Source organism: Patagioenas fasciata, chromosome 6 (assembly GCF_037038585.1).
Source record: "Patagioenas fasciata isolate bPatFas1 chromosome 6, bPatFas1.hap1, whole genome shotgun sequence".
Taxonomy (NCBI): domain Eukaryota; kingdom Metazoa; phylum Chordata; class Aves; order Columbiformes; family Columbidae; genus Patagioenas; species Patagioenas fasciata.
Genome location: NC_092525.1, coordinates 27,525,276 through 27,551,221, shown reverse-complemented (window position 1 = coordinate 27,551,221; position 25,946 = coordinate 27,525,276). Strand labels below are relative to the sequence as shown.

Genomic DNA, 25,946 nt, shown 5'->3' with positions numbered 1-25,946 from the left:
AAGACATCCTTCTGCCTTGTACCCCTTATGTAGAAGGGGATTATCACCCCCCATACCTTACCCTAGATACCAGCACAATAAGCAATAGAATTTGTGAAGCATTGAGATATTGTAGTAACATGAACCATCGGGGGGAAGAAAAGAAAAAAAAAAAAAAGGCAAATCAATATGATTCTCTGCAGTAAAATTTGAATGCAGTACAGTATAGAGCATGTCCACACAGCAGGTCTAAAAAAAGATATTAAGTAGCTGAGATATTGAACAGGTCTGAAGGTCTGTGGAGCAAATTTTACAGTCATACAATTAATATAATAACATATATGTACCAGCTTGTCAAATCAATCGCTTATTAAATGCAGTATTTCTTATTTTTTCAGGTTTGGACATCATAACCCAAATAATGTTCTTTTAATGAGGATTTTTTGAGCCCAGCATATAATTAACCTGATTTTAGCTGAATCAGAATATTTGTAAAAGCATTAGACAGTTTCTGGAAATGCAAGCTACGGCCTTTATATTTGCTGACAAAACTAATTAAGTTTCCCTCACTGTGTTGTAATTTTCTAAACAAATCTCAGTCTGATTGTGTAACTGTTAGATATTCTCCAAGTTTGACCAAATTATCTAATCAAGTTCAGAAGAAAAACAACTAGATACAGGTGTCAGTTTTATGAAACAGACATCAAATCATCATGTTTTACCAAGCACACACTGATTTAAATCTCATTTCAAGTCTTTTCATTCATTTAATTTTGTAGTGTGGCAATTCAAGCAAAGCTCAAAAAGATGATTTGTCTGGACATGTAGCATGTGGTTTCGATCTATTTCCCTAAGCTTATGCTATACAGAAATGTATATACGCAAAGATGGATACACACACTCACAGACCAGTATGTGTTTATTTACTTTTTGTTATACATAACCTATCGGCATTATTAAGAAAATCTATTCTTATGGAGCTTTGAAGCTAAAAATCATTGACCTGGGGCAACAAAAAGCTTGACCTATAAGTAAGTTCGATCTATACCATGGCTCGTTGAATTACTTGTGTGATTGTATTGGTAAATGGAGTGGTTTAGTTTTATATATTAGTAATCCTATTTGGGAAAAAAGCTAAAGTTTTGTGGTGTTTTCTATGGTTCACATTTTATCATTTGATAAATTACTGTTCGTAGTCTACCTTATACCATACATGAGCAAAAGACACAAGCTATTATGTTCAGAAGTATTATTTAGGTACCTCACTCTTGCTGATTTCATCTAAAACCTTTGAGGATCTCGTGTCTCTGTGCATACAGAGGTCAGATGCAATTTTAGGCTTTGCCTCACAGATAAAAAGCACCATGATAACAGCTGTTATCTTACTGAATTCAGGGTTTATGCTGCATAGACACAGCAGTCAGCAGGGCTGGTTGGTACAGGAAGGTTTGCTGCCCTCGGAAAAAGAGGCACATCTACTGTGCCCTGCGCTACTTCTAAGCCCTCCCCAGTACCATTCATGCCACAGGCGTTGTGCGTGCAGGGGAGCTGCTGGGGCTCAGCTCTCTGCCTCCCTCCCAGGCACTGACAATGGTTTTCTCACCAGCCCACATACACAGATCAAAGCACAAGGAATTAATTCAGAACAGAAGAGTCTGGACCTGGATCCCTTTTAGAGTTCCAGAAACATGAGAAAATACATAGCTCTATTTCACTTTTGTATTTCATAGAAATTAAACAAATTTCCTTTAAAAATGAACATGAAAACAGAAGGCAAAGCTCTGTGCTTGACAAGAAATTTAACCAGCAAATACAACTATTTTGGGCCAGTCTTAAATTGAACATAGTGCTTTGTGATACGATGAACCTGTAAATAAAGGTAGAAATATTTACACAAAGACCTGCCTGAGTTTAAAGAAATGGATGACAGCAAAATATTAAGCAGAAGCATTCATTTGCTTTCCTGAATGTATTGCTCATAGTCTTGCATCTTTTGTATCTCTTGACCATGACATTTCAGGGGACTAAATCCTGTTGCATACAAACAGGAACATTTAAAAATAACACCTTTTAATTTCACACATGCAAGAATTGATTCCCAAACCAGTTGCATATTTATCCAATCCACCAAAGAAAAGTGACTCTTTTGCTATCTCAGTTAACCAACACAGCTCAAATTTTCATTAGGTGTGATCACCTCACAGGGAAGAAGGTGAGAAAAGGTCCAATGATTAATATTATTCACTGTCTCCCTTCTTATAGTCAATGAGCAAATACAGCCATTGAACATGCAGCCCCACAAAGGCCTAGACTGAATACAAGAGTTACCAATGGTAGCTTATACCAGAGTTAAATTCAGTGCATCATTTATTGTGCACTGTTATGATTACTGTTGTAAATCATCTTGGTTTAATGGTGTAAAACTTAAACAATTAGTTTTCACCCAAATGCCTTGCATCAAAACTCTCAATAGTTTATTTTACCATTTTTCATAGATTTAAAATATTTTTTATTAAAGCCAGCGAAGGGTTACACTCTTATCTTCAATGTTCAAACTGCGCTCAGGGCTTGTATCTGTCTTCCAGACTGAACTTGTATTACTCTGCATCCTGTTAGATAATTCATATTCTGTCACAGTGTACATTCAACTTATTATATGATTATTTAAATATAAGCTTTTTTGTTTGCATTTTATAATGTGTTACAAATGTTAGAAGCTGAGGCGTTTGATCAAAATCAACATGCAGATTGAATTTCTGAGAAAATGAAACCTGAAATTGTAACCCTGGAACTTATATTAACATTTGCTTTTGGAAGTTTGTGTTTACAATTCAGCAAGATATGTTACCTTCCATTTCTTAAAAAAAAAAAAAAAAAAAAGGAAAAATACATCTTGCACTTCTTTCTAGACAGATTAAATCCATAACTGTAATTGTCTCCCCCCTTGAAAGTCATTGATCTTTTATATGTTTGTGCACAGACATATCCTGTGAGTTCTTCAATACCTACACATCGAACTTGTGCCTGGGGAACTATGCTCTGTAAAAAAAGAAATAAAAATTCAGAACCAGGATGCCCTGGCTTCCAGTTCACCCTTGCAACTGCTTGTATGGGGGGCCGTAGACAATCCATCTCTATCTTTTACATCTTTTTGCCAGTAGCAGTTTTAGTGCTTTTAGCTGGTGGGGATACGGGGATTTCCCCTCTGCACAGGTGCTGTATGTACTTTCAGATCCGGGCTGTTTTGGTGCCAGGACTGGTGCACCTGCACCAAGAGTGCACTGCCACTCTTGGAGCTGGAGGAAAGTAAAATGTAGAAATAATTTATTGAAAATGATAAAGTTCTGATGGGGATGAACATTGCTGTCCCCAGGGAATGATCTTCCCCTGGTCCTGATAAATGAAATACCGATTTCACAATAGCTGTCTTACATGATTGTTATGGAGACTAAAGAAATTGTGTGCATATAGGAGTTTGGATGTAAAAGGAGCAGACTCTGCTTCAAATGGCTCCAAATTTAAATACAAATAATTCTCCTTAAATCAAACCAGAATCCCACTGCTGCAACTCAAGGCAAGTGTGGCTTACAGACATAAGAGAAGCAAGGCAAGATTGCAAACAAAATTACAGTGTTATTGGGCCTGATTCTCAGACTATGTAGAACACTGATGCCACTCACCTCTGGGGAAGCATGCTGATGACTTATACATGTAATGCCATAGTGATAGCCTGAGTCTTTTAAACCTAAGACAACGCGAATGTGCATAGTAACACACTCATTCCAAAATGCATGACCTACAAAATAACCATAAACAGGGATACATAGAAAATTGTTTACCAAAGTATGAATTTCATTTAATGGTATTATTTTTTCATGAAATATTGGATTTGAAGGAGAAAAAGAAGGTTGATATCTCTCTGTATGGGGGACATTTTAGTTAGAATAAACATATCAGAATACAAACACTGTATTTAACAAAAAATATTAAGTGAAGCATCTTTCCTCTATGAAGAGCATAGAGAAGATGAAAATATAGAACGTTTTCTCTATATAGTTATTATACAGATCTGCATATTTAATGTAGCATGTCTAGCTTGGGGATTAAGTCTCAAGCTGCTTTTAGTACTGCTGCCTACAAAGTCTGAGAAATATTGTGGAAATGGAGGAACCTGCAGAGGGAATAGATTTGAAGGGCATTGGTGAGAGCTCCAGGACATGATCTCAGCAGCTCTGTGCTGGAAGACAGGTTGCTATGAACAGGATGGGGATTGTGAACTAGATAACACCCGTGTGTGGGGAAGCCAAAGAAAATAACAGGTTGTAAATCAAGTGGAGAATGAGGCATAGAAAAGGGGGTTAGTTAGCACAGTTAACATCTTCTTAAGAAGCACCAGCCTCTGAAGAGACTGCAGTTCTTCACTTCAGGAGATTTACTCTGATAACCTGGTGATCACACTTGCTTTCTCCAAAGTGAAAAGAAATGTTTCAGTAGCAACATTTACACAGCTGACCTTTAATAGAACAATTTTTCCCCAACTAGATGAATGATTGGATTGGTGCAAAGAGGTTGTTCTCTTGATCCTGCCCTGGTGTCAGCTTCAAAGCTGCTATTCCATGGCTATCTAAACTGCTCTAATTGCAAGTGCTGCAATCCCTCTTCTCCCAATTCCCAGCTATTTAGTCCCACGCCCCTAGCAATCTCTCAGGCATTTGTTTGACCTTCCATTGAACCATTTCAGATCTAACTCAGCAGGACACTAACCAAACAAATAGTTTTCTGCTGTGTTATTTCTGTGATATGAATCACCAATGGGTTGAGCAAGCAGGAGCAGCCTGGGAGAGCATAACGCAGTCAACGGAGGATGATGTGCCCCTGGCAGACAGCAGCTCGGCAGGACCAGGCTGCCAGGCAACTGGAGCATATCTGTGGGATCGGTATTTCCCTCTTCCCATCATTTGATCATTCGTGTTCTGGTCTAGCAAGTCACTGGCATTTTTACCACACAAAGCCAGAATTTCAGATGGATGAGCAGGTGGATAATTAAGGAAACTTCCTAAAAACCTGTTATTTAAAAAAAAAAAAAAACCACCAAAAAAAAGTTCTATACTCTCCTAATAAGAAGAATAATAATAAGTATAATAAAGAAGAAGAAAGAAGAAGGAAAAAGAAGAAGAAAGAAGAAGAAGAAGGAAAAAGAAGAAAGAAGAAAGAAGAAGAAGAAGAAAGAAGAAGAAGAAGTCGTCTAAAATTCTCTTGTACTGAAGCAGAATCATAAATTTTTACAGAAGGGAAAACTAGGATTCAGCATGCAGAGTCAAAACGAACAGTGGTGATGGACGTGAGCAGAGTGCACTTCCAAACATCTGGGCTTAAAAAGAGTGAATATGATTTCTAGGATCTTCAGTATTTTTTGTGCTGTATCATGGGAGAGTTCTGAACAACTAAATATTAGGAATTCATGAAAAGTTAAACAAGTAGCATTATTTGTTTGCTTTCATCAGATGAATTTAAAATGGTTAATATTTGATAGCACAATGATAAATATTTTAATATAGTATATTGCAGTCAGTTAGGAATAGATCAAAAAGATACAAAGTAAGCTCCACTAGATAAACTTTTATTAGGTACATGAAATAGAACATAAAGCTTGATAGCAATTACCATTTAATCTGTTCACATTTGGAAACATATTGAAGGAGAAACTTATAACTCAGTTAGTTGTTATGAATTTTTAAATGTTTGTTTGAACAGTGATGAGCAGGACTGCTTTTCCTCTGAAAAAATCGTCATGTTTTCCTTTTAAGCCTGCTCAGTGGCCATAACTTCTATGCAATTTGCCTGTTCGCTGCCTTTTTATGAGGACAGAAATAAAGATGTAATAGCAGCACAGACACACCCAGAAACATTTTTATGAAGGCAACTCACAAGGATCATTTAGGAGTAAGTGAAATAACTTCTATCCTACTTAACTGCAGATAAAAACTACTGACCTGAGGCAATTAAAGACAGTTAACACTTCCTATCCTGACATCAATGCAACTGATGGCATTGCTGACACCAGCACATACTCACTAAGACTTCAGTTATTGTTTTAGCTTCGTTTACACAAGTGCAAATACATCTTTCCCAAGAGGTCCTCCTGTTTAAAATGATGGCAATATGAAAACCAAAGTTTAGAAGGAACTGATAGGTTGAACTTGCAAGGTGCTGACTACCTCCCCTCACAGAAGGTAAGCCCCCCCCCACCCCGTGTTATTGAAAGTATTATTAAAAATGCCTTTTAATATTATGTGTTAATAAATGGATGCCATGGAAGTAGGTATACCAAGATTCAGCCTACCTGTAAATTTAAGTTTTAAAAGACTAGCTTCCACCTTGAATGGATTTCTGAGTTATTTTAAGTACAGGGGCACACCTGACGTGTTTCTGCCCTGAATTTAAACACGCTGAACGGACATAATCCTAAAGTAATCAATATTTCTAACTTCAGGTTTGTATTTCTGAAGAGCTGAGTATTGTAGTATCTAACAGCTAACAAACTCAAGGCTTTTTAATTACATACTACCACTATTACAAGTACTTTCCAAAAGATTTTACATGTCTTAACTCATTTACACTACTTGTTATGAGTAATCTATAGAGTTGAAAAAGAAAAAATCTCATCATGAAGATTTTAAATAAATTTAGTTGAAATAAAGGAGCTATTATTTATTATCAATAGCTTGAGTACTTCAGCAATGAATTTCTGAAAAAAAATAAAGACCTTTCAAGATCTGAGCTGTTAATTAAAACACTTAATAGAAGTGGCATTTACATTTCATGATTCCTACTTCACTCTATTGTTTTCCAGCCACCTTACCTAGCCCATTTTAGAGCTGGTCTTCAAAACTTTTCAGTCCTGTGAGTCATGTGTTATCGTCACACTTGCATGCTAATAAACAGTAGAACATCTTACAGCAGAAAATTAGGAAGCCTGTACTGCGTTAGACCAGGGATCAATTTACCCCATTGTCCCCTATTTAACAGTACTGGGCTTGAATGCTATTTCATTCAGCACAGGCATCCAAACTCTAGGAGGCTACAGCTTATGGAATTTTTTTTAGCCAAAGGGTTCATCAGTATCTTTATATTTATTTGGTGTCCATGAGCGTTTCATTCACTAAGTGCCTAATCACTTCTTGAGAGATTTATTATTTTGTTATCCAGACATGCTGGGCACAAGTTCACTATTATGCAAAGTGTAGTAGTAGTAGTAGTAGTAGTAGTAGTAATAATAATAATAATAATAATAACAATAATAATAATAATTTCTTTGTTTTAACTGACTGGCCGACAATTTCACTTGGTACTCCCTCGGTCTTAGGAGGAAAAGGTAATAAGAATAAATGAATAATCATTTCCAATTCACATTTTCCATAACATTTGTGATTTTACAGATGTCTATTTTCCTTCAGTCTAGCTTCCCTTTTTTATGCTGAAGAAGCCTAATCTGTTTAAGCTCTCCTTTTACAGGAGCTGCTTATATATATGATCACTTTTCATTCTACCTTTTTTTGGTAGTACTATATACCTTTTTCAATATGCAGGACTTCATGCAGTGTTCAAGAGATGGGCTCATCATGAAATTACATGCTGACATCATGTTGTTTTCCATTTCATTCTTCTTTTCTGGTCCTAAAAAATTCAAGAATCTATTTGCCTTTTAGACTGATGAAGAACATTAAGTCAACATTTTCAATGAAATGCCCTGAACTACTCTTAAGGTCTCTTTCCTAAATGGTAAAAGCAAAGTATCAAGTGCACTGTTCTTGAACCTTAGAAATTCTTCTGAAAGTCTTTACAGTCACAATACTTTTGCAATATGAGCAAACTTTATTGCATTACTTTTCACTCACTTTTCTAGAGCAATTCTGCATGCGTTAAGTCCTGACACAGTCGTTACAGGACTGAGTAGTAGTCTCTGACATTTATTCTTACCCTGTTTCCTATTATTCAATCCATGATTATTCAATTAAAAAAAAAAAATCATCCATTTACTTACTGATTCCTTTAAAGAAAAATCATCTACTAGGTTTTTACACCGTTAGTTTCCTCTACAAAAGGTTCACTCTTCCGTGCTCATCACGTTTATTCATCTATCTGCCAATTCTAGTCTTCATTTCAGCTTGCTTGCTGCAGAAGATTTACTTGCTAGTCCTTAGTTCCTCCAAAGCTCCTTGGAGCTCTTCATAAATAGCACATCTGCCATAGTCCCTTCTTGTAGTTATCAAGCCCATCTTGGCAATTGAATTAGTACAATCACAGGTAACAGCGAGAAATTTGTTTCTGCATTTTTTTAAAATTTTGGGATCAATATTATTTGCTTCTGGTGATCTGATGCAACAGACAATCTTCTGTTTTTTAAGAATGGTTTGTATAAACTGTTACACACCTCCAGAGCATGCCCCTGTCAACATAGGCAAGAGCCTGGTAACCTCCTAAAGCTCTTCCATAGTTAATACTTCATAGATTTTTCCCTTCCCTTCCTTAAACACGAATCATTCACCCTAAAGACTTCCTAAAAAGTTTCTCCTTCTGATACGTTTAGAAAAAAAAATATATATGCTACTAATTTTTATCACTTTACTATATTATTTCTGGCCTTCCTTGGTACTTTAGCATGTGCTTATAGTTAAATTCTGAGAGTCTGTTTTCTTTTATTTTTTCCTCCATTTTGTCAATTTCAACATTTTTCTTTACTGTTTGTAATTATATTTCTTTATAAAATTTTATTTTATTCTGCTGCTAACAAAGCAATTTTTATAAAAATCCTTTTAAATAGTGGTCTTCTTTTTCATACTCACTTTACACAGCATCTCTAATATGACCAGCTCACCAAGTCATCTGCGAGCATTCTGCCCGTTTACCTTCTCCTTGCATTTCTTTCTAATAAGTGCCTACATGATGATCTCCTTTTCCCCTAGATCTGTACCCCTAAGACACATACTAACCCTTCCAGTGACTTCAAATGCATCTTAAGCATGCAAGTAAATAATTTGAGAAGGATCATGAGTACAATAAAATCAGGAACAAAAGCTTGATCTTATAAATGTCAGTTCAGTTTTTTGTCAGATCTTAACTACTACCCTTTACCGCACAAATTTTAGTCAAGCTGCTAATATGGGTAACAACTATAAAAGTGAACACAACTTTACAGGATTCAGCCAGTATGTATTGAGAGGGGATCAATACCCCATACAAAAGTACTGTGATGTTCTGTAAAATATTAATGGCATTGTTCTTTCAATTTCTTCCATCTCTGCACAATTTTGAGATATGATTTTGTTGATTAAGAACTGTTCTCTCACACTGGACTACAGTCAATGGCCAAATTATTAAGAGATTTTTAATGGAAGCCAAGTCAAGCCTATAATAATTATCCTGGCTTCTAAAGAGAATAATTAAGTTGTTAATAAAACTTTTACCTATACTCATCAGATGAGAAGAGAAAGATGTGACAGTGCTGGAAGTTTAAAGATTTCAACAAAAAGGGGAAAGAGCTTGATCGTAATTCAGTTGTTGGTGATAATGTCTGTAGAAGATTACTTATAATTGAAATCAACTTGAAATAATTATACTGAAGAGACTGTTTTCATTAACAGCACTGATTTCAATATACAGCTGTGATCCACAATGATTGAAGCATTATGCCGAAAACTATTTTGTATTTTCATAATACTCTTTAGGTGCTATTTTTTTTTTTCCAATAACTGTCTTTTTGTTCAAATGGAAGTGGAAAACCATGTAATAACAATTGCACTGATGGCACTGTCTGAATCTAGAGACAATATTTTGGTTTGTACTTCTCTTTGCAGATCAATTTACCTGTTTCATTCCCTTTCTAGAGACTGACTGAAGTAACCCTTCAAGTCTTTCACACTTTACACAGGTTTTCATAAATGTCTGTATTTTCCAGATGTGCAAAGAATAGAGCACAACGTAATCTGTCTGTGAATAAACCAAATTCTGCTCCAGCTCACGGAGCAAGTGGCTGAGCCGTATTCTGAGCATCTGTGAACAGCCAAACACAAAGACACCTTGATTTTTCTATGATACCTGTGTGCTAGCCCCTGTTCTTGCTCTATTTCCTGCTTAAATTTGAAGGCTTTTCCAATGGACTCAAGAATCTTTTCTTGCACTTCAAACTGCAAGGTTATAAGGAGTTCAGCCATAACATCCTTGGAAGAAGAATTCTCCCTTAAATAGTTATTTATGTGAAATAGCACCAAGCAGCTATAGGTCAGGCATACACAAGGGCTACAAGAAAAAGAACTACCAACTTTGTTACCCACAGACACTAACCAGTCCCCATATACACTGAGGGGCAGGAGGGACCAACACCTCCACTGTCCACAGTATAGAAATAGCTGTCCACAGGAGACAAATCCACAGGGTGTTCTGTTAATGAGATGCTGCATCACTGAGCTCTGAATGTTATACATACTTTAAATGGGAAATGAACTTCTTAAGCCAGAAGATCCTTGAAATAGGACTCTTACTTTGAAGAGTTTAGAATTTCATTTCCAAGGAGAATAAAGAGTTTCACCACATGTAGCTCTTTCTTTAAAGAGCTGAAGCTGCATTTTGATAGTGAGGCAATAAGCTCTGACTAGCATCCAAAAAGAACAAGTTACTCTCACAAGGTTCAAAAACCTGGCTTACTTCCCACTGATTTCAAGAACAGGAGAATCCCACAATGAGATTTAAACTGAAGCCATTAGTGCAAGGAAATTCATTTGAGGGCAAACATAGCATCTGTAAATCAGCCCCATTACACTGAGATTATGCAGTGAAGTGCAGCTCTCTGCAAGGAGGCTTCAGTTCTCAGAAAAAGCGTCTTATTCCACATAGCTTTACAGACAGATTACAATAGTGCATTGCAACACAAATGGCTCAAAAATTGAGCCAGATGTTTTGAAATGCTTCAAATTACATATGCGACCGTGTCATTTTGTACACAACTGGGGAGAAACATGAAAGGCTGCATGTACACAGCGTAACTTATGCAGAGGTTTGGAAAACTGGGCCAAGATTTACACCACCTATCAAAATAAAGCCATACACGGCTATAATTTTTCTGCAATGACCTAAGAGCTTTGCTATTTCATGCAAAACTATTACTGATTTAAAACACAACTGAAAAGGTGCTTAGAGAAGTGTATTCTAGTTATATATTCTCTTTTATTCAGTGGCAATATGACAACTTAGTGATGATGCTGCAGCCCACGCTGCTCTGCACCATTAGAAGACCTTAACTGTTTTGCAAATACAAAACATTGAGCCAGCCAAGATCTGTTGAGTACCTCCCTCACCTCCTCCCACCCATCTCGGCTTTGGCCCAAACCCGTCTGTTCCAGTTCCCACCACTTCCCTTTAGCATGCATCTTTCTCTTGTAGCCTAACAGCTACTCAATTCTGTAGCTTTCTTGCAATCTTCAGAAAACCATCATCCCACTCAGACCTGCCATGTTACCACTTGAGAAATGCTGTCTCACGCAGGCAGCATCAAAGCTTTGCATTTCACACTCCTCTCATGCACTCACTTCACTGGGCCTGTGGTTCAAACCTGAGCAGAAATCACACTGGAGTATCTCCTGTGCAAAATGTCACATTTGTGCTGAGATTGACCCAGAGCTGCTTAGCTGTGCTTGCCATGGGGCTTCATGGAGTCGGAGGAGGCTTGGTGTTTAAGCCTCAGTGATTGACCCAACAAGGGTCCAGACACAGACCAATCCTACAAAAAGCCATCCTACCTGGAATGACAGCCTTTTCTTGTCCTCCAATATCATGTCACCCATAAGCCATCACTCTGCACAGGCACACAGCAAACACTGGCTCCCACTGTAGGAGGGAACGTAAATGGATACACACAGTTCTGGAGGAGCTGTGATCAGAGAAGTGAGATTCCCATTGCCATGGCTGCTGAAAGAGAAGGACAAGCATGTGAAAGGAGTTGGGGGGTTCAGGTTACACAAGGGGGGGTGACGGGGGCAGGACTGGACCCAAAGTGGTAAACTTGTCAGGAAACAGACCTTCATCCAAATTCTATTTAGCAGAAATCCGTTTCAATTTTCTCTGAGAGTTCTACAAAGGCATTATGTATTAAAAGAATGTACAACATTATAAAAGTGCATTTGCATAAAAATTGAGCATTTCTTGTGTGACCCTTCCTTCTCTAGACCAAAGGTGAGTATATGAGTTTCTAACATTGTTATGTGCACAGCTTCTCAGGAGCCTACGAAAATGACCAAGGCCTTGGCTTTTCAGTCTTAAGTGTGAATGGAAGACTTTTTGAGTAACACAATTACCTCTTTTCATCATCAGGTTTACAACATATCTTTACAAATATGTAACAGATTGATTATAAAGGATTTTATTTTGTTTAGTTTGATATAGATATCTTTGTTATTTTTCAATTCCGGCACAACTTGAAGATCTAAAAATCAGGGAAAATAGTTTAAATAAAATAAAGCAAGTACTTTGAAGTGAAATCATATTTTGCAGTTATCTTTTCCTTGTGGATATCAGGTTATTTCAGTCTTCACTAATAATTAAATTTTAACACCTTTGTGCATCAGGGTTGATTAACAGAAATATGTTAATCAGCACGTCAGAAGTAATGCAAGATATAAAGCACAGAGGGAAATAGTTCTTACTCATGAGAGTCTTTTAACTCTGTACTTTTCAATATCCTGAATTATCTAAACATTGTGTGATAATAAGCAATAACATCCATATTTAGAGGTATTATCTTTAGGTCATACAGGTGTAGAAAGAACTTTTCAGACATTAACCCAAACAAGCAAATGTTGAGTGCTCTCTTTCTGAGTCTAAACCAGGTCTGCTGTTATTGAGGTGTTTTATACATTGTATTATGGCAAAACTGTAGAGTTGATTAAATGAGATTAGTGCAATCCTGTTACTATTGCAATAACTTAGTAGTAGTAGCCTGCATAATAATATTGTGAAAAATGTGTAGGTTGCCTGTATGCAGTCTTCATTTGTATTGGTCAGTGTGTAATATTGAATTACAAATTCTAACAGCATACTTATCAGAGCGTTGCTTTTGAAAAGACAAATAATCAGCCTCTGAAGTTTTGTTAAGAGGCAATGTAATTAGATAAACAGTTATTTTATCTTTTGGTGCGAGCATCTTTTGGAAATTTTTGCTGAATGATATTATAAGTCAGTTTAAAAAAAAACATACACACACACACACGCACCCCCAGTACTTTTTTCAGCCAAAACATTGGCTAAGTCTACCACATTGTTACATCTGTGTAGCACATTGCAGAAAAACTACTGCGCCTGAACAGGACTGTGTTGGAAAGTGAGTGTCTGTTGTATGTCTTTTCCCATCCAGTGATTGCTCTGTCATGAAGATAAATGCACGATGATACCTAGAGCAAGTCTGTGTGTAGCAATAAATACTGTTGATGAAAACTATCATGAAGCAGCTAATAGCTTTGATTATTTGATACATTAATTTATTAGTTCCCATTTTTACTGAGTGCTACATGCCAGCTGTTTGAATCATCTTATTGATATTCTGATTAAAAGAGTAGGAAAGTAAAGCATTACACCAATTAAAACCCCACTTACAGGAGAGCATATTAGTATCTAGCATATCTCAGGAAGGAATTATGATACAAGAATCTGCCTGTTGAGTGCCATTTTTTAATTTTACTGTAATAATTAAAAATAGACAATAACATATGATAATTTAAAAGGCCAAGCTAAAGCAAAGGGAATAAAAAAACATTTGCAAATCTTTATATTTGTATATTGGGAACATGGTAAAGCTGCTAAAGTTCGGACTTGCAAGATTAGAAGGAGGTACATACATGACATAGATATTTCTAACTGGCAGAATATTTAGGCATCTTATGCAATTGCACATGACATTTAAGTGGACAAGATTGCATATTCCTTTTTTAAACTTCATAGTTTATAAGCCTTTTTCTAACTGAGAGTCTCCAAACTCCCTTGGAAACAGTAATCAACTCTGCTGTTGCATTTATCTAATAAACAGCAGAATCTAGTAAATAGAACTGCGATTCACAAGACCTGGATTTGTTCCCTTCTTTTGTTAGTGTAGGTAAATCATTTGACTTTCCTTGGCATCAACTTCTCAATTGTTTGCTGGCAATAACAGCTCTTACTCTGAAGAGCTCTGAGAGACCTACAGAGCAGCGTTTTTATCCCCATTCCAGAGCTAGCGCAACAAAAGCACTCTGAAGCATTTCAACCACATTCAAAACAAGTCACTGCAGATTCAGAAAGATCTCCTGATTCCCAGTGTTGTTGCTTTAACAACAGCAAACCCACCTCACCTTTCATATATTTTGTAAGAACTACATGAACATTTTACCTTTACCTTTTACCTTTACCATTGCAATTCATGTTCACATAAACTCTGAATGTTCATCTGAGAGATTCTACACCATTAGTTTGCACATTGGTGTTTTGGTCTCCTATAGTAGAGGATTATTGTGGTACCTTAAATTTCTGTTTTGAAAAATGCACTCAAGAGGAACATATAGTCACAGATAAATATAAACTTGGCTTTACCTTTACTTGTAGCCCCTATAACATAGATGATTCTACGTCACACTCCCTTTCCATTCCAACCATTCCATTTTAATATCTTTGATATTTGATAGTGTAGTTAAAGATTCCTGATGTTTCCATTATAAATGCCAGTTGATGTAGTGTGGAAGTTGATCATAACATATATTTCTAGCAGATTTTGTTACTATTTTTTCAAAATGCCCCATGCAATTGGCTTTAAGACAAAGTAGCAAGAAGAAAGTTTGCAATGTTCAAATTATTTTAGATCACAACTTTAGAATAGCAGTGTTCAAAATTTAACTTGACATGAATATAACAATCTTTGTGTGGAAAAGAAATAAATACAACTAAGTCTGCTTTAAAACTAGCCATTACAATGCAAAATTGTTACTTTGAATTCAAAGAATTTTTCTACACAATGTTTGCTATACACAGCTAGTATAGTGAAATAAAATCTGCAGAACCAACCTTGCTCCATCTCAGTGATACTAAACTGACTATTAAAATTTTAGCTCTTTTGTAAAGCCAAAGCCAGGACATGTGTTATTAAGCTACAACAACTACATTGCATTGCACAGTAAAAACTTTAAATAACTCATCAGCCTACTCTTCTTTATCAAACACATAATGAACACTTTTGCTCAAATTGCCAGAGTACACACACAAATGCATCTTCTGCAGGGTGTTTCAAAATGACGGACCCAGTTTCAAAGAAAGAGTGTTTTCAAATTGAGTCCATCTTTTTGAAACACCCTGTATTTAGGGAGCAAAAAATTAGGAGAAAATAAAGTTTTTAAAATACTGCCATTAAATAACATAAGATCACAATTTAATCTTGACATTTTCACTCAGCAGCTCTCTGGAATAATTTTAAGTTGGGTCTAAACAGAAGTTCAGGATCCAGGGCCATGCAGATGTTTTGAGGAATAGCAATATATCCAACATATGTCCTCAGATTAGTACTACTGTGGAATTAATGTCATTATTAATAGAAGCCACTAGCACATTCTCTCACTCTCTCCCCTTCTCCCCACCCCCCAAAAAAAAAAAAAAAAAAATTAAAATAATTATTAGAATAACTCTAATCCCGCAAATCATTAGGAACTATTTTCAATTGTGATCATCTTCTCTGATTTCTACTGCCAAATAAAGTAATAAGTTTGCGGAACTATTTCATGAGTTTTGAAAGTCTTCAATGCAGCATTAATTGGGAAGAATGGCAGAAAGAGGAACTATTATCTTTGAAAACAAAGAGAAATTGTTTGTGGTTTTTTGTGTCCAAAACTTTATTGTAAGTAAAGCAGCCTAGCAGCCAAGGGTGCAGAACATTCAGCCTTTTATATAATTCATAATCACGTATTTGAATTGCTGACCTTTGCATGCTCCTGCTTTGGTTTGCTCTCCAGGCTTTCTGCCTTTTCCTGCCACGTAAAAGCAATACTTGTTGCAGCTCTGTTTGATGGTTCTTGGGAACTTTTAAGAAAATACTGTTGCCATGCATGAAACTGAAAATGCTGCTGTTCAGGCAAAGCCAGGACCCCAACAGCACACCCCTGGCAGCCCCCTGCCACCACTCCCACATACCAAAATCTCTCACAGGTCTTACAACATAACTGCCAGCTCCCTGTAAATGTCTGAAATGCCCTTTGGCACCTCTCATGGCAGTAGCTACTTATATTTAGAGAACCAAATCTCAGCCTCCAACTGTTCACAGGGTCTTTTGATGACCACTTCTTCTGTATCTGAGTTTTTGTGCTTAGCTCGTTTTTATTGACGGCTGCTATATCCAAACCCTGACCTTGCTGTTGACACTAGACAAAAAAAAAAAAAAAAAACACACAAACAACAAAAAACACCACCACACACAAAAAAAACCCCAAGCCTGTAGATTCATTGCTTCTCTTCCTAGTTAAGGAAAGAGAAGACAGATCATGTAATAATGTTCATTTATCTCCAGAAACCTAGAAGTAATGGCACTGCAGCTTACAGCTTTGGAAGTGGAATATGAATGATGCGAGTACATAGTCCCTTTGGAGTAACTAAAGCTAAGATGTAGCTTATTGCTCTCCTGAGATTATGCTAAAATATGATGAGGGTCATACCAATTCAGTGATCCTCCTTATAAGCAAAGCAATAAAAAGAATGGGGAATTTTTTTCCCCCACTTTGGGAAATATCCTCCTTTTGGAGAAGTATAAAATTGGAACCATCAAAATCAGAAAACTGAAAGGCTAATCTATCATTTCCTGAAACTGAGGAAGATTGAAAGGTATTATCTCAGCCATAATTCTTAGATAACTAAATCTGGATTTGTTTTCAGCCATTTTAACACACAATCTTGTGTTGTTTCTGCCAAAGCTGCTATGGCTTCTCTGTGATGCACAACTATCAATTCCAAATTCAGTTCTCCCTCTTGTCCCTGTGACAGATTTGATGTGCTTCTTCTCATTATCTTTTATTAATTAAATCCAAGTATTTTAGATTAAGAATAGAGATGGAAACTGAGAAAATACAGGCACAATACGTGAAATAGGGTAACTTTCTGCCTCTCGTATCCATACATCATGGTTAAAATAAACTTTGTTCTGTAGAGGATTTTGCTCTTTCAGTAGTGAAGCGTAATCAATTAAGCGTACCCATGTGGATGCTGGGATAAATTGGTGCCTATTTACAGGACAGAGGAATCACCATTCGTTCTGTGGCTGGGCATGAGGGAGAACTCTGAACAGCAGCCGCATCTTCTTGCGGAAACTCTGAAGGCTGTTTCTGCAATTTGGTTAGAACTGGCTTAGCTTTGTAGTGAGAATTGTGCAGAAAGAACAGAAACTACATGTAGGCAAACAACATAAAAACTCTACCAGTAACTTTCAGCAAACACAGCACCTCCATTAACCACCTATTCATTTACTCCCTGATAAATTAATAAAACTGGTTTGCTAAAAAATCAAGTGTCATTTCAATTGTGCCTCCAATGGGCAATGCTAAGGCAAGTCACAATGGAGATGTCTGCCTTTAGAAACTACTCTCACCTGGTCAATGTTTCTTTCTTGGCAATATAATTAATCACAACATTGTTTCAATTTTGCACTGGAGGTCTTGGCATTAATGCTTGTCATTTTGACACAATAAGATACATTTTAGGCTTGTACTTGTCTAAACTGCTTTCTTTTGTTCTAACTTCAGAATGTGCCTTGGTAGACAAGCACAAACCAGTTTTCCTTTCATGCAATCAGAACATCTACCTCATCTTGATTTGACAGTATTGTAAGGTAGTCTTCCTGATCCCACTACAGCAAATGTTGAGGTAGCATTACTTAAAAAAGAAACTCATTATGAATATCTCATTTAAAAGAGCAATAGCTGTTTTTCTTATCAGGTACATTTGTAGTTTAAAACCACTGAAAAACTCTTATCAACACTGACATGTATTTGTGGTAGCAACACATTTAAAAACTATTTGGCACTAACTGTAACTGGAAACAATAAAAATCTAACAATAATCTAACAGTAGATCTAATTTGGAGACAGGCAGGGGGAGAAATCTAAGTGACAAAACCTCCCAGTCTGTTATTAGCCACTGATTATGCAAATTAATATGATACTTAAGTTACAAAAATTTGTTTTGTCATTTGCTGTGCAACACTATTTGTAACAGGAAATGACAGCTGCTTTCAGAAGCCTGACTACTCACAAGTTTTCCCCATGCCCTTGTATGTTCATTCCTAGCATTTATGTTATATGGGTGAAATCTTATGAGTTAGCGGAGCTCCACACAGAGATCTTTAACACACAGTAAGTACATATTATGGTTTTAGGATTGTTTTCAATAATGGAAAAAATTTGTTGTTGTTAACTCTGGCAACTTCAAAATATTTTTATTGTGGTCACTTATATTCTGAGACAATCGAAAACGATTTTAAACCTTTGCATTTGAATGAGACCTAAGTGTTTTGCATTCCACAATTCGATTAATGTTTATTTGACAAATTATGGGGAAAATATTACTAATACCTTCACAACTGCAGATGTTTCCTTGTGCATGTTTGCTATATGTATGCATAGATATTTGCATTCTTATTAGGTATACACACAAGCTTCCTCATTTGTTGCAATTTCATTCAGTAATTGTTTTTACCATTTATTAAGTGACCACATTTTTAGAGAATAATGCCTGATAGTTACAGAATCTTTATATTATTCATAGGAACCAATTCTGTATTTGACAAGAAATTGCTTGTGCTTGGCCTCAATATGCTGAACTTCTTTATGTAGCGAGATGAAACCTCCTCATTTTTTCATGGGCCTTCAATGTTCACAGCTGTCTATATATAGACCACCACTGCATATATTGAAGCTACCTATGAACATCATTACTGAAAATATGGGTTTCACTGTGCTTGGTTTTTTACTCACTTCCTGTGCCGAGACAGAACATTCTGTTAGGATGTGTAGAATGTGTGCTGAAAACTTCCACATAAATGAATTCACATTCTTTACTAGATAAGAAGTACCAAGGAAACAGATGCATTAGAGAAAAAAAAATCAAGAATAATTTCTTCAGCCATTCGACCTGCATACTCTCAAAGTTATGAACACTGGGTGGAATCCAAGGTCAAAAAATTCTCATGATTTCAGTAGTGCCATTCACACAAAATGCTGATGAACAGTGTGGAAAATTCACTGCAGCAGTAGGGTCAAAGCTTGCATCAGTGCTTTAGAATAGATCAAACTGTTGTGTAATATATTCAGAGCTGTGAACCCACCAACCTGTCCAGGGACTATAATACTCATGATCTGGGAGACAAAGAGGAGAGAAGTGAAGAGATGGTTTTAAAAAGAAGGAGAGGGAGAGACAAGGCTGTTAAATGATACCAGAAAAACATGCTGAAGAAGAACAGTGATGAGAAAGGTCATACAAAACATTTATTGAATTCAAGAAAAGAAGCAAGGATGTCTAATAAAATGTTTTCTTTCTGTGACTTTATCATTAATGGTCTTTATGCTGTTTCCATAATAATGAAAATGTCATAATAAATCCAGATCTTGATTCAGGAAGTGAACACCACCTATCCAAGATCACGAAAGTGTCCTTTTGAATACGTTAATTTCTTTTATTTTATAGGTGAATAGCCTGTCCTTTTTTTCTTATTCATGTGACTGACCCCCCTGAATAAGATGCTACTGTAGGGAAGCTGTACAAAAATTAAGGTAGCACAAAGAAAGGAACAAAATGTATTTTATCCTCTCTTGAATGGCTTTCTGGAAAGACAGTAGGATAAAAGAAGCTGTGTTTAAGTCCCATAGCGTATTGTGCTTCTGTCTGAGCAGCGGGCAAACCAGAAGACCTGTGCATGTGCAGAATCAGTCGCAGCTGTCCATCTCTTTTTTCTTTCAAGAAGCTGCAAAGGTATTAAAGTTGAATTTTGCCAGACTCAGAAATTTTCATGTATTACTCAGATTTGAACATTTAAGATGAAAGTAGACATTTGTCAAACAACTAAGCTACTCTTAATACACTTTGTTGAATACCCAATATCAATTCTATGAAACAGTAGAACATCACTTAGCCCTTGAATTGCTTTAGTTGGTTGAAAGACTGGATATTTTCCCCTTGTTTTCCTTTTATATTCCACTACCAAATGCAACAACTTTGGAATTACAAATGAAGAATATTTTGTGACTTGTGAGAAGGCATCTTTCATCATCATTCATAGAGGTCTTATCCTAAAAAAGAAGCTTCGATGTTTTATTAATGATTACTTTGGAAAATATGTTTCCATTTTAATTAAAAATAATAATTCTTAATAATTGCAGGACATTGTTTGCAGGGTGTTGGTTGAGGGGTGAGGGGTTGCCCAAGGACAGAGCTTCAAACAGCTATTCGTTTTTACATGTAGCTTTTCTCTGTCTCCTTTGTATAGTGTTTCAAGGATTCCATAATTAGACCATAGCTTGGATTTTAAATGGAATTATGAAAATGACATTTATAATTTTCCTTTATTTTACTTTAAATATATAACTTCCCGCAGTAGCACAGACCTGGAGACTAAGCTCAGAAATATACCCCAAAAAGGCCTGCAAGGCTCTCCAGAGCAAATCAGATATCTCTGTTTTGTTTCTTAAATGATCGGTTTGATGTCATATCTTCTAATTAATGAAGATCTGCCAGGAAATCCACAACTAGCTCAGCCACACAAATCTTGATAGATGTGTACAATTACTACAGAATTAGTTCTTTTACTTGCATCGCTTCTCCATGTTTTGTTCTTTGATCGGAACTTGATACCTGATGCCTTTCAGATTAATTCAAACTAATTTTTCATTATTGTTGCTTTTAATAATGAAGATGAGGCAGAGCTGGTTCAACATCTCTCAGCATTGCAGGCAACATTGCATTGCTTGGAGTATAAGAAGGGGCAAGAGCATGGCAGGCAGGAGAGGTACAAGGGGCAGGAAAGCCCTGAATTGCCCAGCTTGCTGCTTCTGCTGCCTTTGCCCCCCAGCCCTGCCTGCACCCTCGCACCAGCTCTCCTTGGGTTACAGAGCAAGGGGTCTGCAAGATCCTGGCTCTTCCTGCACTGCCCTGCAGCTCCCGGGTCATTGCCTTCTCCACTTCTTAATTGTGTTATAACATGTATCTTAGCCAAAATCTGTGGTAATATTAGAAACATTGTTAATTTTCATAACAACAATTAATATACTTGCCTTGCTCTTGTCTTGGCAGCATGCCGACTACTTTTGTTTAAGGCATAAATTTTGTTTTAAATTCTGGTGAAAGTGCTCCAGTGAAAGTACTTTTCTTTATGCTGCTGATGTGCTATACTCATAAGCTATAACTAATCCAATTCCTAAACTGAGTAAATATAATTAGTTAATATTAAAGTTTTTAAAGTAATCCTGACCATGCTTTCGGGAAGCTGGAAATGGTATTAGAGTTGGTCAGAATAAAATTAAAACAAAATTGGCAAAAATAAATAATGGAGTTTCAGAAAATTTTCAGAATTTAACTTCATTTAAGTTCCAAATCGCCACAATTGCTACCTACATGACACATGTATGCGTGTACGTGTGTGTGTGCAAGAGGAGGAGATACAAGGAAAGCTGTGACAACAGAAGTTTAGCAATTCCAGAATTTTCAGCTGCTTAGTAGCTTGCTGAGACCATTAAGATCTTTTTTACTTGACTGTTTCTGCGGGCAAGCTTTTAAAAGCGTGCCGGAATAATGAAGAGGAGATAAATAGGCTGATTTTAAAAGTAGCATCTCTAACACTGTACCCAGGATGTTGCAGCCAGCAATGATTAGAGACATTTGATAGCAGCTTCCACCAGCATGTCAGGGAGAACAGCTGGCACATAGCACAGCACAACTTCAGCCAGGCTTATCCAGCACCCCACAACTCTAGATCAGAAGCTGGGCTGATGGCCTCGTAAAATAAGAGGCTATAATTATCAAAATTAGTTTTAAAGTAGGAAAGTTATTGGAAAATAAATTTGGTTTACTGAATACTTGGAAAAATTTGGGTAACTTATTCAGGGCCAAACACAAAGTGAAATATGTCATTTGTTGTTTAAGAAGTGGTATGTAATTAACTATTTATTTCCACCCAGTTATTCAAGGTAAACAATGGTCAGTATTGTTGGACAGATATGTCACCGTTGCCTGAACTGCAGGAAGCATCCCAGCAATGAGCAGTCTAGAACAAGCAGATTCAGTAGCTGCACCATCAGATAAAGTCTTTTGATTTTGCATGTTGATACAGCTAAATATGCACAATATGAATAACAAAGTCAGCTCTAAGGCTATGTAGCTGCAATTACAAGAGATGTAATTCAAATATTGACTTTTAAAATACAGTTAATTTTTTTGGCATGTTGGCAGTATATTTTTCTGGGTTGTTTATCTCATCACATTTATTTGGTGGTGATTTACTGTTTCTTGTACATAATGTAAACACTTTAATGTATATAGAGAGTGTTGAAATACAGACATATGGCTGTCAATAATATGTGGTTTTTGTTGTACCTTAGTATTCAAATTTCAACATTACTATTCACAAACTGGACAACAATCTTAAATTCCTAGCACTTAGTAAAAAACTTTGCTAAAGAAATCACTGAACAAAAAATATCTAACTGTTCTCTCAATTGCACGTGTGAGTTTCTAACATACTGCATTATTATTTCACCCACTTGGATGCAGAACATTAGAAAGCAGTCGTCAGAGTCCTCCTAGACCATGGTGTCAAACTAATTTTTCCCTGTGCCATGTCAGCCTTGCGGTTGCCTTCCAAGGAGGGAGTACTTACATTTACACAGTCTTAAAATTACATTCGGTCCTTGGAAGACAAGGCTGAGGTTGATGTGGCCCCTGGTGAAAATGAGTTTGACACCCCTGCTCTGGAGTAAGAAAATTATTTTTCTGAAAGCAAGTCAGAACAGATGAGATTACCAGTAAGGTTGCTGGTGCACAAAACTGTATAGATTTATGTAGAATTGCATCACTTAAGAACCCAGACTGGTTTTAGTTCTCATACTATATGATTGCTTTTAAAAATAAGTAAATTACCATTCATGAAACTGTACTTTCTTCTAGCAACAAATAACAATGTTTAAAGTAAAATTAACAATATTTTCCCTGTTCTTAATTATTTAAGATATTGCCAGGCTAAGGTATGCATAAACAGCTTACAATGTTGCATCTGCTTCTAAACCTATTAACCTTTTCCTTCATTCCCTGAGGGAAAATTTTTACTGTTACATTCTGCCTAGATAGTACGTGTAAAAACTTTACGAAAATCACCACTCCTATGGAAGAGAGAGCTGTAATCGAGCATGTATTCTACTAGCGATACCAGCTGGAATAAAACACAGATTGACACATTTAAGTAGTATGTTCCTCATCTTCCTATATATTTACCCAGTGAAGTATTTCAATTGATAGTAAGTAATACAAAGTAAAGTTGCCAGTTTTTCAAATATGACAGCATTATGCAGTTCTAAAAATTTTGCCTGTCTTACTTTCTTTCAACTCTTTTGTCAAATCTGATTTCCAAAATTATTATATCAGACTACAATATCTAAGATAGTTTCAAGATGCCAGTTACCCTTGTACCAAAGCAGCAAATCTAATTAAGAATATTTGATCTGTAATGGAAACAACATTATCTTTTATTTTCATACATATATACCATATAATCCCCATTGAATAGCATGCTGAACTTCCTGCCTGTGCTTGCCCTTTTTTGCATAATTTTTTCAGATCATTAATATATGCAGTTCTTGATTATAAAACCCTGCCTCCTCATACAGATCTTTTTGCTTCAGCAAAGCCATGTTGCATTTTTAACCACTATTCATGCTTTCCAAAAGCTGTAGATATGTTGTCCCTTTCACATAACAACACAACCACCTATAGTTCCAGTAGACACAGGTATGCAGACACTGGTACAAGGCAGAAATAAAAATTCATATTATTTCATTATTAATCATTACTAATATTAATTCATTAATATTCTCATAGTCAGTGGTCTGAAATGAATGATATGGTTCTTCAAGAACACATCTTAAAATTAAAAAGGATGAGCCAATATCAAATAAAATAAAAAAATCAGACTTGAAGTGTTTAAAAATATTACCTCTCCTGTTCCCATGTCTCAGGAAGAAGGGGGAGGTAGTGCTTAAATTCTGGTTTTAGCATCAAGTTTCTCCTGTAGATGAATTTATGTTTATTCTGCTTTTCTTTCCCTCCCTTCCCTGCTATCTTGCAGCAAATGTATGTGACAACGAACTACTGCATTGCCAGAACGGAGGAACATGCATCAACAACGTGCGGTGCCAGTGCCCTCCAGCTTACACGGGCATTTTATGTGAGAAGTTGAAATGTGAAAGGGATCCAGGAGGCTGTGGCCAAAACTCTGGCCAGGGAGCAATATCACAGGGGCCTCTATTGCTGCTGACTGCTCTGCTGGGAGCAACGGGGCTCTGCCCGTGCTAGACTCTGTTATGGATGATGGCATCACATTCAGACTGCTGCAAATGAACGTGTCACATCAAAACAAAACAGAATCCAAGCGTTTGCTATTGAAATTTAAAAAGGCAAAAAGAGAAAAAAAATAACCACATACAAAATCAGAAGGCCGAACTGAACTAAGCCATATTAATCAGTTACAGACGGGGCTCTGAGTCAAGACTGTTCACCTCTGACTCCAGACAAGTTAGCACCTGCCTATTCTGTCAAACCACTGCTGGCTGCAAAGCTTGCACAGGACTGAACCAGCTTTGACAGCCCCCAGGATGGGAAGAGAATTTAAAAGACGTTTGCTACTCCTATACGGTGCGGCGCTGTACCTCCACCCAGTGTGTGAACCGACCAAATAAAGGCATTCTTTGCTGTCAGTGCATTGTGGGTATAAGGAAATCTGTAAAAGCTGCCATATTGGCCTGCTTCAATCCCCAAATCCTTTCCAACCTGTGCTTTAGTGAACGTTGCTCTGTAACCCTTGTTGGTTGAAAGGTTTCTTTGTCTGATGTTAGTGATGCACATGTGTAACAGCCCCCTGAGTACCACTCAAGCCAGTCATATCCTTGTATACCTTAGCAGCACTGCATCAGGGAGATGCTGTGTTCACCTACTGTACAAGAGTGGCTATAGGAAAAAAGTGTATTTATCCTTTTGTATTCAAATGAAGTTATTTTTCTTGAAACAATGTACAATGTAGATTTTTTGTATTATTGCCTATTTGTGTTACCAGACAATTTGTTAATGTATTTAATTCTAATCAGATAAGAGAAAAATATGACTTTTTATTTAGTTCTTTTATTTTTCGTTTCATTTAATTGTGCAGAGATTTCTCTGTATGGGCAACGTGCTGGCATCAAAGAATATCAGTTTACATATATAATGAGTGTAATAATATTCCACCAAAGGACATTCTAAATGTTTTCTTGTTGCTTTAACACTGGAAGATTTCAAAGAATAAAAATTCCTGCATAAACAGTTCCAGGAAGATGTATTGCTATTTCTTAAGGCCTTTTTAGAAAACAAATATAAATTTGATCATTTAACCACCTACTCTGTGGAAGAAAAACAGATTCAACAGTGGAAATTACATCATGACAGTCTAACCTGGTTTTATTTTTACTACCATCATTATTTTTGCAAATTATTTTAAATGTAAAAGGCATCATTTGTTTGAGGAAGATCTCATCAAATCCCAAGCTTGGAAAAGGTATGAAGAGTTGAATAGTTATCATCTTTGTTTCCTCAATTCATCACAGAAATTATTCCAGGACTAATTTACCCAGTATTACAGAAGCTGGTCTTTAATTCATACCATTTTTGTAGATTCTGGCAGC

The 25,946-nt window shown here is 36.5% G+C and overlaps 1 protein-coding gene across 5 annotated transcripts in view; it reads left to right on the top strand.

Moving 5' to 3' along the window:
* The window catches only part of NTNG1 (netrin G1), a 163,345-nt gene extending 137,755 nt beyond the window's left edge, over nt 1-25,590 (top strand). For all 5 annotated transcript variants that reach the window (XM_065842786.2, XM_065842780.2, XM_065842783.2 and 2 more), the window contains one exon: nt 24,359-25,590. In XM_065842786.2, coding sequence (XP_065698858.1) covers nt 24,359-24,585 — 227 coding nt within the window. In that variant the 3' untranslated portion in view covers nt 24,586-25,590. The remainder of the gene's footprint in view (nt 1-24,358) is intronic.
* The last annotated feature ends 356 nt before the right edge of the window (nt 25,591-25,946 follow it).